General features: G+C 40.4%; 1 protein-coding gene across 1 annotated transcript; it reads right to left on the bottom strand.

The window, feature by feature from the left end:
• Nucleotides 1-713: 713 nt before the first annotated feature.
• Nucleotides 714-16,048, bottom strand: ubp1 (upstream binding protein 1). Its single transcript, XM_036566548.1, is given in 17 exon segments — nucleotides 714-1,695; nucleotides 1,780-1,831; nucleotides 2,162-2,304; nucleotides 3,921-4,042; nucleotides 4,147-4,237; nucleotides 4,775-4,868; nucleotides 4,988-5,042; nucleotides 5,358-5,464; nucleotides 6,193-6,306; nucleotides 7,634-7,744; nucleotides 7,891-8,043; nucleotides 8,774-8,880; nucleotides 8,986-9,010; nucleotides 9,012-9,092; nucleotides 10,230-10,306; nucleotides 10,416-10,567; nucleotides 15,191-16,048. Coding segments are annotated over 17 exon segments (1,638 nt in total). The 5' UTR covers nucleotides 15,307-16,048; the 3' UTR covers nucleotides 714-1,657.
• Between the last annotated feature and the right edge of the window lie 1,084 nt (nucleotides 16,049-17,132).

The following is a 17,132-nucleotide window of genomic DNA, read 5'->3' as shown; positions in this document are numbered from 1 at the left end:
AAGAGAAGCTTCCTTCAGACACAGTGATATGGAAGTACCATAACTGTTGTCATGGAAACACATAGGACAGTCCACATGATCCACAGAGGACGAGAGCGTTTAGTCATCAGATCAACGTCTTATTTCAATTGCTGCCCCCTGTACAGAAGCGCGGAGGGTGGGTAAACACGGCCTACACCCTCTTCCGATCAAGCGTAGCACATCAGCACATCCAACAGAGCGGCAGTCTTGTATGTTCATGTCAGTGCAGACCTGGTCATTCTTCTTATACAGAATTAAAGAGGGCAACATTCCTGCCCTCCATGCTTAGTGGCAAACAAACAAAGTACATGCCAAAGCACAGCTGCCTGATGCTGAACTACTGAGATAACCAATCATATTAGTCTCTGTTGAAGAAAAAAAAACTAAAAAGAAAAGGAATCACAGAGCCTGCCCTGATTGGCTGCTGCTCGGCTACATATAGCTGCAGCATGTCACATACAGACACTTACAGGGCCTCTGGACAGAATCTCCACCTTTATCCCAAGGGAAGGTGACAGAAGTATTTATATAACAGACATCTGTAGTTCTGTTTAACATATTCAATTATTCCCTGCCTTCTATTACAGCTCTAGACACTGAACAAAAAGGAGCTATATATATATATATATATATATATATATATATATATATATATATATATATATATATATATATATATATATATATATATATATATCTCATGCCAGCTTCTGACAAGTCATTGCAAGAGCGAGGACTAAAGTTGACTCATTTCATTTGGCTGCTTAATTCAACCCAAAGAAATGCAAACTAAAAATGCCACAAGTCCTCAAAAGCTACTGTGTAACAGAATCTAGTAAACAGTTCTTTATGGCACCAGAGATGATTGGTCTTGGTAAGAGACGCAGACAAAGCAGCATCATCGTTTACAAGTTTACTTAAAAATAAAAAGAGCTGGAAATGTTGCCCAAACTTCGCATCTCCACAAGTGGATAATGAGCTACAGGTGATCACACTCACACAGGAATCATTTCATCTGTGCAGACACGAAAGGTGTCCTGCGTCAGAAAAACAAAACAAAAAAAGGTAAAAAGTGCAGTCCTTTTTTGATAGACATCTATGTCAGGCAATCAAACAGCACAGCCACTATTACAGACATGGTAAACTATTCAAGTGGAGACTGTACTGTCACCAAACTATAAAGCGATGGCAGCTTTTTGTCCCGTGTGTGGACTGTCCGGCCACAGAGTTTGGAAACAGCCCTGTCAGTTAGGACCGTACATAAACACCCTGCTCATGTAGAAGGTTTCAGAGTAGTCTGTTTTTTTGACCCTCCCTTCCATCTCTCCCATTACATCTTAAAAAACACACACTCATGCTTCAGAGCCCCACCTCCTGTCTCTCACACACGCACACAATCATCAGGTTAAGTGTTTTCAATATGAAACAATGTACTCGCTTAAGTCAGATTCTAACAGTTAGGAGGCCTTAGCCAACCTCTGCTCGGTCTCTCTCTTTCTTGCCTCAAACATGGAGAGAGAGAGACAGAGAGATGGAGAAAGAGAAGGATGGAGGGAGCATGACCAGTGCTCAAGAACGGCAGTGAGGAACCTCAGTGACGTCATCATATCGCCTTCCGCTTAATCTCCCACTGTAACTACTTTAGAACCAGATGGAATCCGTCGCTTGTATCATCTATCAGGGAACACAGGAGCAGATAACAGAGTTAGACTGTGTGCATGAAGTCGAGAACCTTCATATAAAAGATCAACTCATTACCTTTTAATGTACTGACAGCGAAGCAGCTCTCATCAGGGAAATTAGAAACCATCTGCAAAATAGGTAGCACACATCAACTTTACTGTACATTTGTACCGCTCATAAGAAGTGCAGTCAGGACATAAAACATTTTCCATCAATGCTATGCTACATAAGGTGTGAGTGGGCTCCTAAGTCATATTATGCAAATAAATATGCAAAACATTAGCAGGTCAGGCATCATCTAACCATTGTCTGATAACAGGAGAGAGAGAGAGAGAGAAGAACATGTTGGCTACCTTAAACTGAACCGTTTGAATGCATCATGTGCAAGTATATATGTACGTACATACATATGTATGAATATATGTATGTATGTATGTATGTATGTATGTATGTATACCTGGTCACTGAGCAGTATGTGAATTCCTGTAGGCCCCTGCCTGTAGACTTGATTAATGTGGGTTAGAGGCAGGTTTAACACATTGGATATTTTTCTGGTCAGCTCACATGCTGTCATCTCCTCGAGGTACAGCGCATGGTAAACTATATAAAAAAATCCAATTATTTTCACAAACAAAAAAAATATACAGTATATTTCTGATAATAGGCGGAACAAGAAAAAAAGGCACACTGAGCACATGAATGACAGTATTAAAGCCTTTAAACTGAAATAAAGATACATACAGATGGGTGACAAAGTAAAGGAAAACCCAACATAGTTGTCTTAGTAAGGTACTGGGTCACCATAAGCTGCCAGAACAGCTTCAATGTGCCTCAGCATAGATTCTACAAGTCTCTGGAAAATTGTACTGAGGGATGGAACACCATTTTTCCAAAAGATATTCCCTGACCTGATGTTTTGGTGATAGTGGTGGTAAGCATGACCATAATCTATAAAATATGTTCAACTGGGTTGAGATCTGGTGACTGTGAAGGCCATTGTATGTGATTTACATCATTTTCATACACATCAAACCATTCAGTGACCCCTTATGTTCTGTGGACGGGGCAGTGTTGTCCCAGAAGAGACCACTCCCATTAGGACAGAAATATTCATCATCATATACATCATAGCATAAAGGTAATCAGTCAGAATAACTTTGCATTAATTTGCAGGGACTCTTCCCTCTAAGGCCCATGTGTCAAACACAAGGACCGCGGGCCAAGTCAGGCCTGTGGCACAATCCCGTGAAATTATTTTAATTTTCTATTAATATCTGCCCGGTTCACCATGAGCTACACTACAATCCCCAGCGTTCACGTCATTGTAATTTGCGCTCTGACCTCTCTCCCCCAACAACAATCTATGGGACGGTGGTTTCACCACAAAAAAACAAAAGATGCCAGGTGGCTAGTTCAAGCAAATAGGCAGATTTAAAAGACGTACTTTCTGGAGACACTTAAAGAGGTTTAACGGTTATCTGTAGCTAATGTAGTCTATTGTTGTATACAAAACAATTTGTTTTTGTTTTAAAATATTTTTAAAAACACAGCTGGCCCACGGATTTGTTGATTTTTAAATACGGCCCTTTCGTGGTTGAGTTTGACACCCCTGCTCTAAGGGGACAAGTGGACCCTAACCATGCAAGAAAAATGCATCTCCATGGTATAACAGCCACCAGGGCTTCTTGCTATATGGTTCAAGCATTCAGACCTGTACCATTCTCATGGTGTATGGAACACATGCACTCATGCACAAAGACAACTCATCTGATCATATCACTTTTTTCCACATCTCTGTAAAGACCTATAGTTTTGCACCACCAAACTCTTAAATTTGCATTTGTCTTTGTAATGAGGGGTTTACGCACTGCACCCATACTGTAATATCCTTCTCTGTGTATTTGTTGATGCATTATTCCTGCTGCCACAGTCTGATCAAATCCTGCATTGACATTCTCAGTCACCTGAGGAACAGTTGCTTGTGTTTTTCCTTACATATCACAGTATTGCAAGAGCACTACCTACTACTTTTTCCTTTCATTTGTCACCCTTCTCTACTTGCAAGGGTTAACATCTCTGAATTGCTTGACAATAAACAGAATCTGTACTAGACTGAAAATCACTAAGTATTTATGAAAACATATATATAACAGTATTATGGCATTAATTTATTTATCTAGCCATTGCAGGTTTCTGAGAGGTCAACGGGAGTGCACCATGTATGGCTGTGGGACTGCCATGCTCTCCGTTCTTGCTGTGGCAGCGTCTCTCCAGCAGGGGGCTCTCGCCGCGAGACACCTCCCGACAGACGTATACCGTAAGCCGAGGTCGGACCGCTCTGCAATCACAGACATACACTTCAGACTGAAGGTTCAAACAAACGGGCTTTATATTATATTGATAAACATTAGCTCACACACAAGAGTCCTCTAAAATGATTACCTTGTTTTTAGTGCATTGTAAAGGCGGATTCCATCAGCTGGCCCACAGATCTGGACCAAATCTTCACGAGTCAACTTCAGTAGATCAGAACCTAACAAAAGCATGAGAACACAATACCATAGTAACAATATTACTATATACAGCACATTACCACTGCAGCATCATTGCTGTCTTAAGTGGATGTTTGTTATCTCAGATCTCACCCTGCATTCACACTGGAGCGACATGATGTTACAAAGCAGCCAGAATTGAGCAAAGTTTAACTATTTTAGCAAATGAGGAGCAAAGCGCTGTGGTGCTTACCAATGGGAATTGGTCAGGGTGGTATGTTCCTACTAGAGATGGAGGAATGGCAGTGGTAGCAAACGGCGATTGCAAAGACAAAACACTGTCTTCTTCACACTACTTAGGGTTTAAATTTATAGACAAGCCATTTCTCTGCAGGATTTTAATTGTTAGCGGGGACGCATCTGATTTGTGCTTAGCGTCAGTGAAACAATGGCAACAAAATGTCAGCTCAAGTTCAGAAATGCCCAGAAACGATGACTGACCAGCAATCTGGTCAACTTGAGGCGAAAAGTCTCTACCGGTGTGAACGCAGGGTTACAGAGAGGCAGAAAGAGAGTACCTGAGAAATGTGTAAAAAGCCGGCTATAGGAGTTGAACCTGTTATTATGGAGCCACTGCTGCACATCCTGCATAGACGCTGTTGAGCTTAAAGACTTAAAGAAATAGAAAAAGGAAGGAAACATTATGAAGTCTGCTGCAACACAAATGCAGTAAGAACTCACACTGAGATAGTGTTATGGTTTATAGAATATTATGTAAAGCCAATACTAACCTCCATTGCGACATGACTGCCAGCATCTCCTTGGTGGTTGGGTGAAGATGTTTCACTGAGAACATAAAAAAAAAAAAATGTTGAAAATTTATAGCAACTAATTTTCATACTGGCTGGAACCAAGATTAACTTATGAGGGCTTGAATAAAGCAACCTTAGCACTAGATATATAGCATTAAATGTTTGGATTTGATGATTATAAAGTCCCAGTAGCAGCCTTCAGTATTGTGCTTTTCTTCAGAATTTAATTTCTTATTAAATTCTTATTAAATTTCTAATAAATCCTCAAATATGAATGGAAATGCTTAGAAAAATGTGTCAGGAAAAAGGACAAATCCACGTTTGTATAAGTAAGCTGTGCTCTGGTTACCTGTCGGGTACTGCATTGCTACTGCTGTAGGAGTGTGTGTTAGAGGTAAATGTTGGGGTAGCTGCTGTGTTTGGGTTCACGTAAGCATTCTCGGGCCAAGGAGAACACTGAAGAAAGACAAGAACAGAGGGAAAAAAGGCTTATTATGTACAGTGAAAAACTAACCATATGCTATGAAGTGTTCATCCTTGATCATATTTGTCTTCCACTAATTCATTGTTTCAACAAAAAAAAAACAAAAAAAAACACACACACACACACACACACACACACACACACACACACACACACACACACACAGTTCTTAGACAGCATTAATAAAACAGGTTAAAATTAAGTTGAAGCATTTTTACCGAGATTGTTAAAAAATAAATATCATCAGACCATCCAAATACCATCAAAGGGCTTACAGGTTTAAATACCACTAATAATCTTTTTTTATCAATGTTATTGATTTTTTCTTCAAATTTCCATCATTCCTGTAATTTCATTAAAGAGAGATTGCCTCTAAACCAGCAATCAGAGTGGTTTCTGAAGATTTCTAATCTCTTGACCTTTTTAGTGTGGAGGATGTCAATCCAGCACCGCACTGTCTCCTGAAAAGGGCTTATAACTCTCTGACGCTGTTCTGTACACTTCACAACTAATAACGCACAGTTTCTGACGAGAACTTGTTCACATTTTTCTATGAAGTACTGTTAAATGCATGCCTCACAGAAACTGAAACGCCAACCTATTTACTGCTCACAAACGATCGAGACACAAAAAGGTCAGAGAGGGCACTGCAATTTGACTCCTCAGAGGTATGAAAGAAAGTGCATGTCTGTGTGCTTACACTTCCTCTTTTGCTCTTGGCTGTGGAGTCTCCACAATCTGCAGGCAGTGTGCGCTTACTGGACTTCTTCAGCTCATGCTCCACAGCCTCCTCCATCACCGGCTCCAGACGAGTCTACACAATCACATAGCACAGAAAATCGATTAGTTAGCATGCAGGGTTGGGAGCATTACTTAAAAAGCCGTATTCTTGTACAGATAACGGATTACTTTTAGCTTTAATATGTAACCTAATCCAAACGATTACTATATCACAGCAACAATCTGACTACTTTAGTTACTTTTGGATTAGTTGGGTTTTTAAAGTCAATAACCCTTGTGTGGTGTTGATATTTTTGTTACTCAGTGGTCTGCTGGATCCACCATATTATTGTTTTTTTAAAACAATACAGCCATAACAATTTATGTAAAAATACCAGATATTTAAAATATCACAAGTGGCCAGCATAGGGTTCTCCTTTAGCAGCTGTAGCCAGTCAGCAGCCTGTCCATGTTGTCCACCCTCACACACACGTAAATATATACAAACACACACAGACACACACACACTAACAGCAGGCCATGTAGGAGGAGAACAGAGTGAAGGGGTTCACCCCAACACCACATGTGTAATATAAATGTGTAGGGGCTATACAGTGTGAAGTCACTGAAAATATGTCACTTCATATGTTCTTCACAGAAAAGGAGCAAAGGCCAAGGAATTTGGGGTTAAAATAATAATAAATCGCATAATTTTTTTCTTTTGGTAAACATTAAAAATGGGTCCCACGGACCTGAACACCACGTGAGGGTTAAATAAAGACGAGTTCAAACAAATTTACATAAAATGTGTTTAATCAAAGCAAACAGGACAACTACACTGCCAAAACTAGGCTAGTGGTGTAGCTAGGAGGCTTTATATCCCAGAGACATCATTACTGTGAGGTCGACAATCACCAACTAGCCAGCTAGCCTGATGCATTGTACCTTCCATGATCCTACTGAATTAAAAATTTAAACTGCTGACCTTGCATTTAACACAGAGCACACCATGGTGGGTTGAAGCACATTAACTAGAGTTCCACCATACAGGACTAGCTGCAGAACTCTAGGGCAAATGGGTGAAGACTGCCATCGGCACAGAATTTTTAGTAACGTTACTGTACTGTTTTCTTTACCATGGTCAACTTTAACTCGCTTATTATAGCTACGTAAGTAGAAGCCTATGCTAGGAAGTAGCACAGCTCAGCTATGTTCCCACAGTCAGGAGAAACAGTAGCACAGGATAATGCTGTGTTTATATGTTGTTCTTTAGGGGGGAAAAAGTTAGAGTTGCCTTTTTTTTTTTGTATCCTGATTACGTAACACTGTTTCATGTATTCTGTTACTACCCAACCCTGTCAGCGTGCACACACTCGCACCCAAATAACAGAAACCAGTCAAACACACAGGAAACTGCTTGCCTCTGACAGAATGGTAGTATCATAGGAGGGTTGGTATTTTTCCTTCTCCTGTGCACTCCTTTTTTCCATCTTCTCTCTGTCGGTCTTCTGCTTGCGGTCTGCTCCCTTTGGCTAAACACAGAGATGTGCAGAGACTCAGACGCCAAACAATTTTCAGTCTTACAGAATTTTTCTTTAAGGCCAGTTGATACAAAAACACTGGGGGATAAAGAAGTCATTGAAAAGCACTTTGTCTGTGTTTGTGTTATTACTGTTACCTTGAACACTTTGATCTGGCAGCTGCCTGAGTGCAGGTGTTGTGTGTACTCTCCGCTCTCGTCCTGTTTGAAGGTGTCTATCTGGATGCGGAACGGTACGCCCTTCTCACCACCATGTTTTCGTGGGGTGAACTCTGTACTGATGCAGTGCACCTAATACAGCAGCCACAAATACACAGCAATATGGTTACATTTAGGCCTGTCACAATTAAAACGCTAGCTTTCACAATCATACGTTGCAACAAACAGAATGTGAATTGGGTGCACTTTCATCCATTAGGTTGAGGCAAATGCAAATAAATAAAAAAGCAGAAAGTACTGAGTATTAAGTATTAATATTGAGACAAAACTTTTGACTTGGTGCTTTAACACCTTTAAAGGGCAGCAGAGAAAAATGTTTGTTGACTGTCATCAGTTGGGACCTACTAAGTATCAACAACTATAAATCAAGACAGCTAATTGGCCCATTTGGCTTTTGTAGATGGTAATTTATTAGTTGAAAAAAGTAAACTGTTAATTGCAATTATTATATAGTGAGCTAAATGACAAAGAAAAAAGTTGCTTCTACCAACTATAATGAAGGTCAACAAAAAGTCAAAAGTCTTGTCAAGAAAAAAAGAACAAGACTCTATACTATATAAAATTATGACTTTATAAAGTTAAAAACATGACACTTTGACCCACATTCAAGTCCTTCTTCAGATTCCCATGGAAGGGCCTTTGCTATGGTACAGAGTGTGTGTTGCACCTTTTTCTTGACAATTAATCGTGAGCCAAAATTTCATGATCATGACAGGCCTACTTTACACCACGGACCAAAACAGTTTCAAAGACTGCACAATTTATGAAGACGTGTGTTCTGGTGTATCAGAACATATTTTACCTGTACAAATACAGATGCACGCTTGGAGACATCCCACAAGAACTCAACAGCATTTAGCTGGGAGGCGTGGGTTCGGGGTTCAGTTATACCCACACACATGGGGATATCTACATCAAATGCAAAATACATACGGTGATCAGTGTTTTCACTGACATTTGGCCATGTTTAGCAAATTCAAAGCCACAGCACAGTAAGCTCACAATTTTTTTTACCGATATCGAGGAGACGGTCGTTAGGGACGATTCCACTTCCAACCCTCCAGCTGCTGATGCTCCATATACTGCAGTCTCCGGTCATGAAACACTACTCTGATTATACTCTGCGCGCACACGCACACACACACACACGAAAAAAGAATGAATATAAACACATACTCATTACAGACAGAGCACCAGGCCTTATCACAGAAAGCATTTAAAACATGACTGTAAAACATGAAAACATAACATGATGGATATTTAGCCAACGGACTAATATGATTGTATTATGATTGGGAGGCCCTTACATTTACACGTAGTGTATAAATCTATATAGAACAACAAAACTAACAACTGCAAAAACTTACTGACATTATGATATTTGCACTTCCCATTTACATCACTTGATTGCAAGGGATGACAGGGCTACATGGTTAAGCCGAACCAAAAAAGTAAAAAACATGGGAACACCACTTAGAACTGTTTAAAAATACGTATAAAATTCTCGTATGACGTGTAAAACTAAGCTCACCTGTCACAAAAGTATGACTGTCATGTATGATGATCTAGAGAAAATGCACAACATTTACAGTAGAAAATGGCAAGAGTTCAGCATGGTGTGTAACTGCTAAAAATGTAATAAAAAAAAGTTAAATGAGTAAATAAAGTAAAAATGTAAAAAATGTTAAATGTTTAAAAATGTAAAGAGATTAAAATTGCAATGTCATTGTCTTCTTTTCAGTCAAGAAAATACAAAAGAAAAACATGTTGGCAGAACAGATGAACAGCCTTTTGTCTAAACTGCACAATTAAACTATACTTTTGGACTGTCAGGGTATATTCACAAATGTACAGATGTTATTTTATCTGCATTTTGGCCTCCCATTTACAACAAAACAGCATTTTCGGTCACTGAAAATAGCTTTTGGAAAATGCTCTCCAGGATTGAGAGTTCTAGAACACTTTTCATGTGGACGGGTAAAATGCATCTACAGTAATACTAATTTGTAAGGACTTAACGTCATTTTTTTCACATTTTCTTTCATTTACTTGAAGTAACTTGATTTACTAGATGTAACCTCATCATACTTTCAGATATCTTCATGACACAGTGTGTATTATGACAGTTTCTTTTTCTGAAGTTTAATAATTTGGAACTGACACACTGCAACAAGAATGTTACTTTGAGTGCACTGATTTTCAGTTAGCATTTCACATATTGCGCTGCAGTTATTCCAATTAAAGAGGACTAATTATACCTTTACAGTCTTGTTGTTGAGTTCTGGCACTTCCCCCTTCTTCCTGTTATCTAGGAGACGAATCTCATAAGACTGGCCTAAATGGATAGCAAAAAGCGGATGTTTCCATTGTGAATAAATGCTCGTCTCAAAATCAGCAACATAAGCAACTGCATCATGTATAGCACAGAGACTGAGACTGTTTACCTTGGTTTAGGTAGGTGACTGTCTCCTCATGCAGTTTAACAGCAGGGGAGGTGGCAGCACAGAGGACATACTGAAAGGGAGGATTCTTACTGTCTGACTCGACAGGATCGCTTCCATCCTCCTGCTTAAAGATGGGCAGAGCCAGCACATCACTAGAGACAGAGCGAGAGAGAGACAGAGCGAGAGAGAGAGAGAGAGAGAGAGAGAGAGAGAGACACTGTCAGTACAGCACTCATGTGAACAAGCCAAACACAGTCCCTTTCTGTCATAGTCACTATGGAAACAGTTGTCACAGAGACCAGCACTGGGGAACCCCCTCATTCCTCTAGACATCTAAAACCACATACATCCTCTCTTTTCAACCTACAAAACCGCAAAGGTAAAAAACAACACTTAGGTTCTACCAGACTACAAGCGAAGGAGAGAGGATGCAGTGTCCCTGCAGAATCCTACATGCTGTGCGCACTACGGCCACATATCGCTCAAACTTTTGTGATACTGACACCGATACTGATGTTTTGACTTTATCACAGATTCCTGAATGAGAAGGCATAGAAAAGTACAAACTGAATGTAGATGGGACTAAAATTAGAAATTAGTGTGAGGTGCTAGACATGAGAACATTTGCAGACTGCAAAGGACTGTGGACTAATCAAAACGTGCTGACGTTAATAACAATAATAATATAGAATGTAGTTTAGACAGCCCATCAAATTCTGGAATAAGCATGGTTATTGGCATACAGACGGTGACGAGACTGCTTGGATATTTAAATTTGATGGTAAATGACATGGAATTTTTTGACACTGTAGAATTTAAATAATTTGTTCAGCATCATAAAAACATCATTTCATTACACGGCCCTAGTGCACACTCACAGTCTCGCATGTCAATCCTTACAGCCAACAAAGGCCACTCTAGAATCAAACTAATGTCCATAGCTGGGATGTACAATCTAACTGAAGTCAGCTATAAAAAGCAGTCTTGCACGTTTACTGTACATCACATTGCAAAAGAAGCTAATAAAATATTAGCCAAAATCTGCACAGTCATCTTCATGTGTGTAAGTTAGATTATATCAATAAAGATTCTCTGATGATTGTATCTTTGACATAAGAAAAAAAAACATTCTGATCAGATAATCTATCAGTGCTTTATTTCTTTCTTTCTTTTAAATACAACATTTTGCTTTACGTCTGTTTCACCATTATTACCGTCATGTATTTGTAGCTGGTGTGCGAGTTGTGCACCATCCTATGCCGCTCTTTACTGGTTGTTCTTTTGATGTGCATCGCAGCAGCACTTACAATCTGAGATCTTGGTCCAAAATACCACAATGCCAGAACTCAAAGGCTGTGATTGGATGGAAAGTGTTCTAAGATCACAGATTTTAGAGTTTGAAGATCACCTATTTTAACTCACAATTAAAGAATTTGTTCACAATTTGACATACAGTACAGTAAGCCTGCCTTATTTTTAGTATTTTAGTATCCAATACAGTAAACAGGGAGGCTGATATAAATCGTCACTTTTGGAACAAAACCATGTACCTTGAAAGTGGTAACTTTGCAGGAGAAGGAAAAAACATTCTGAACTTGTAATGGAAGTTAATGTAACAAGATTTTTGAGTCATTGCTACTGGTTCATTCATCATGGAATTTAAAACAAAGCAAAAGTTAACTGGAGTTTTCAAATCATGCAAAAAAGTGAAAAATGATCAGATTCAGGTATGACAGTAATGACATAACCGACAGAGACGCACAACATCAGAGTCATACTGGTAGACGTTTGCGTTTTAAAAAATTGCATCGGACAGATGTTTAGATTTGACCAATATTTCATACCAATATTTGGTGACATGTTTTATGGAAGAGCAGAATGTTTAGGTGGCTAGTAGTTTAGCTACTGTGCTAAAATATCGGTAATTTATTTATTTTACTGCACTGTCAATAAGCGTTCTATTTCTCTGTAATGCTAATCAAAGTGGAGCTAGGCCCAATTTCTACATTTTGTAAATGTTTATGATATATACAAAAAAAAACATACTGGCATCAGCCTACAATTTCTTTATGGGTTCCTAAAATAAATAAATAAAGCAAACATATATTTCCATAAGATTCATAAGACTGTTCTCCTTCGATGCTGTATTTTCTCACTGACTTCTCGCAATGCAATGTAACAAACTCAAACCCAGCGACAGTCCATACTGTAAGGCTAAAAGAAGCAGAGTCAGCACGTTGATGGTGTATCTAAGGCATGCACAGCAGTGATAGCACTGCTGCCCAGGAAGCTGCCTGTGCTGTCTGAAACCTGAGCAGCCACTACTATAATATTCTGTTCCACAGCTGCTTCTTCCACAGACCAGCCTGACCACCGGTTAGATAATCGGTCTCGTGGCATCACTCACCCCTGCACTAGAACATCACGATACTTAACGCTTCGGCCCAGTATTAACTCATACACACACACTGAGAGAATGCTCAGTGCACTGATACACCAGCTGCATTATTGAGTTTACATTCAGTGGGGATTTGACATGTGTATGTTCAGTGAGGACACCAGTCAAATGCCAACAACCCAATGCGAATTCCAATAATGTTGCCAAGGACCAGTTCTCATTTCCTCCTTTAATGTCAACCTCAAGGCAGATATTACCCAATGCAGCGAAAACACTGTAGGAGAACACTAGTGGCTGTGGTGTCACAGGGTGGGGTACCAAGAAACTTGATAACAGAGAACGAAAGCGTGAGAAATGTCCCCTGTCTGACATTTACTTAACTCTTAATGGGTAGCCACCGTAGACTCTGTGTGCTCACAGTTCCCAACTTGGAACAAATGTAAACTCCACCACCGTCTCAACCCCTAGATCGCACCCAAACAGACACGGTTTATGTAGAAGATGTAACCGAGCATGTTTTGAGAGAGAGATTTGCTGATACTGATTTTTCCATCATGACCCCAAAACCATGCCAGTCCTCAGGGCAGCCATTCCAGGGAAACCTGAGCTGACATGTTCGTGTGCGTGTGTGTGTGTGTGTGTGGCGACTATGCATTTGTGTCAGTCTAGATATGCAGAGAGTGACTACACAGTGCCCAATGCAACCTGGCAACACAGCACTAGAACTACTGACTGGGCTGCAATGTAGAGCACAGAAAATGACTCTGCATTACAAATTATGTTGAAGAAAAAATATGATGTACAGCACCGTGTTTGTTATCTAACCGCTGAACTAGTGTGCTATGGCCTTTGAAGCTCTGTTTCTCAATGTGCCCTCGAGCACCGCTGCTCAGCAGCAGCAAAGTTAACTTTATCATGTCTGATTATGACATTACTGACAAGAATGCGGTCACTTCTAATCAAACGGCATGACCATCAGCAGATTACACGCGTCAAATCAGCAAAGATGTTGAAAGCTTCGATTCTGACTAACTGCTCAATAAGCACCAAACTAAATTCTTCAAGGTAAGCTGATATGTAGTCGAGCTGGCCAGTGTGAGGGCACTGTTTCAGAGGCTTTTACTCTCAAAGTCATTACTGTGGACTTTCTGTATGATAATCAGAGAACAAAGATTCTCTTTGGACAGTCTGTGAAAGATGCAGGAGTCATGAAACTGGACGTCCCTGCACAGAAGGGATACATGTTTCTCTGTTGTACAACACGAATAGTCAGACAATGATGATACCGTAACATAACATAACACAGGGCTGGGCAATGTGATAATCTTTATCATTATCATAACAACTTACATCACAGTATGCCACAATGGGCTTTTCTGAGCATACTGTGAATATAATAAATATCTAAAAACACTTCCCAACGGCGTGTTTGAAAAAAAGAGTGCATAATTAGCCCTGTTTTATTGGATTTAGCACAGCGTAGTGGGCTAAACAATGTGAAACACTGAATATAAATCATTGCATTCATAGCTTTTGATAGTATTTTTTAAAAGGTGGCACTATTTTGTTTTTCCAGTTTATCAGCGTCAAAAAATATATAGTGACGTATCGTGTATTATGAAAACTTCAAGTATCGTGATACTACATTTTTCTAACAACACGACACAACTTATATGTAGCCTCGTATGTGTGTGAGAAAGTGAGAAAGAGACGTTGAGCTCAGTGTACACAAACTTTCTAGAGAAAGAGGACGTCCTTAGTGCAGGGAAGCTGCAGGGGATGAACCAGTTCATAATAAACCAGTATGACATGGTATATACAATATAAAACAGAACTTACAACCAAATCTAACTTTAATGCAAGTGTTATTGGCGGACTTCAGTATGAGTGTAACTGTGTTAGCTACATGTAAAAGAAGAACATGCTGTTCCAGGAAGTAAGGCAGATGGCTGTAGGTAACGTCCTTTAGCTAGCTGCAGCATTACGCTCCGAGTGTTTTGCCAGAATATCTTGTATTGAACAACTTTAAGCTAGCTCACTAGCGAAGCTGATAGGGTGACTACCATAAAACACATCACCTCTTGCTGACTCGGGTTGTTTACAGTGACTGTTTCGCCAAACAATGAGGAACGAGTGACGAATGTGTACAACCACCTAAACCGTTGATCAAACTGATCCATTACAGCAGATGGCGGTTCTGTGCAACATAGCCACAATAGGAAAGCTAAGCAGCTACAACCATGGCTTGGCTTCCATCAGTTCTAAGTGGCTAAGCGGCTAGCTAGCGCTTTTCTAGTCACGATTCTTGGCCGTGACGAGTTGGACCTCAAGGCTACGTGACTTTCGGAAAGCTAGCGAGCGGCTTTAGTCCTCTAACCTCATGCTGTAGGCTCCAGCCCCGAGTTCCTGGCCGATCCCAGATAAACTGGCATCGAAGTCGTGGACAAGTCCGGACTCGATCGTAGCATCGTCCATCTTCAGCACCCACGCCATGGCGCCTATATCCTTCTCATCGGGCTCCAGACGGAGGGCCGCCAGCTTCTCTCGCTCTCTGCCGACAAAAAACAGAGAGCTAACGCCACAGAGGTGGCGGGGCTAGCCAAGCTCGTCAGCTGGTTGGCCACCGGCGGTAGGCTAGCCGCTGAGAGTCATAGGGGAAAGGGTGACAGTAACGTTAGAGCTGTAGCTGCAGTGAGCCTCGCCATGCAGCTAGCTGGACTAATTTCACAGCAACTTGCCCGGCGGAGATTTTCTTTCAGAAGAGCGAGCTGACACGAGCAGCGCCTTGATCCGCACCTTACTCCAACACGAGATTCGTCACGACCAACTCACCAGACGAGCCCTCGGCATGCCTTTCCGCCCGAAGAAAACACATCTAGCTGGTAAAGAAACCTCCGTTTCCCCCTGTAACCGATATAAATGAAGTGGGAGGACGCTGCTGACAGTCCAGTCAGTGCATCGCCTTCATACACGCAATATCCACCCGAGCTGTTCTCACTTCACCCTCAGATTTTAAACAAGCTTAAAATGCCCGTTGGTCCACTGCCGTCCGAAACCGTTCGCCCAGTTTCATGATGAAGAAAACTAGGCCAGCTCAGATTTAAGGCATCTTTTTAGAAGCCAGAAAATACACGACATCATGGCCTCCTGTCGCCAAACGCATCATGTACGAACTGGCTAAACTACAAGCTACTCGGTCTCGCGGACTCGGTATCCAACCACACAGCTTCTTGCATGGCAACGGAACGTTGCTTGGCCAATGGGAGTCATCCGAACAGGCTGTCGTCATCGTCTTCTCCTTGGATCCCAAACGCTCGTCTCACAACAACGAACCGTTCCTCTCCTGTGATTCCTGATCAGTTCAGTTTCTCCACAATAAGTTCAAATCACTTACCGTTTGTAACAGTTGAACATACAATTAGTTTGATAAGCTTCATAACACTGTTTCTCGTTTTTATGATTGAATTAAAATTGCCTACATAATCGGGATTAAGATGGCCCTGCAGATTTTTTTTTTAATTTTGATGCGTACATGAGTCGGATTGTCGTCATTCTGAAGGACGAGTGGTGTACAAGGCTGTCTGTTATGATGTCCCTGCATTAAAGACTTGTTTTGTTTTCATTTCTAATTTTGAGTCTGTTTACGATTACTGTAGGCTTTCACTACATGTTAAATGTAAAATTGTTTCATTCTCCTGCTTAGTGGACATTTTGACCTTTACTTGGTTTTGTTTGCCTTAAACACGTCACGTGTTTTTATGGACTATTGTCCCGATTAAGCTTGTTACTTCATCCCCCTCCTCCGCCACACACACTCTCCACAGAAATGGTTTTCCGTGTAAGCTTTGAATACTTTTTCCGTTTCCTATTTGCATGCATTTTTAATAGCTGTCACACTGTGCCACCCAAGTTCACAGTTCTATGGATAGCTATTATAATTTTGCAAACCTGCTACCAAAAGAAGAAAACAATGCCTACCATCACTGTACTAACAAAATCTTTTATCTCCAGAAAAAGTGTCCTAGTGCACTTGGGGTCAATTTTGGACAAGCCGTAGATCAGGTGAAGCTTGTGCATAAAAAGGTGCCACAACACTGCATCATCACTGTTGTGGCGAAACCTTGTATATCCAAAATGGTAACTTTACTGATGAAGGAATAAACAATATTCCTTGTTTAAAATAATGTTATTGGAACATTTTTTTTCTATAAGTACTTTTGGGGAATTTCCATTCTCTATTCATGATGACATCATGATCAACTGTCATTTTCAAATTACAAATGACAAACATAGAGATCAAGGTTTTATTCTGACAGTGA

This window comes from Colossoma macropomum, unplaced genomic scaffold (genome assembly GCF_904425465.1).
Source record: "Colossoma macropomum unplaced genomic scaffold, Colossoma_macropomum, whole genome shotgun sequence".
Lineage (NCBI taxonomy): Eukaryota > Metazoa > Chordata > Actinopteri > Characiformes > Serrasalmidae > Colossoma > Colossoma macropomum.
This window is presented reverse-complemented; position numbering and strand designations above follow the sequence as displayed.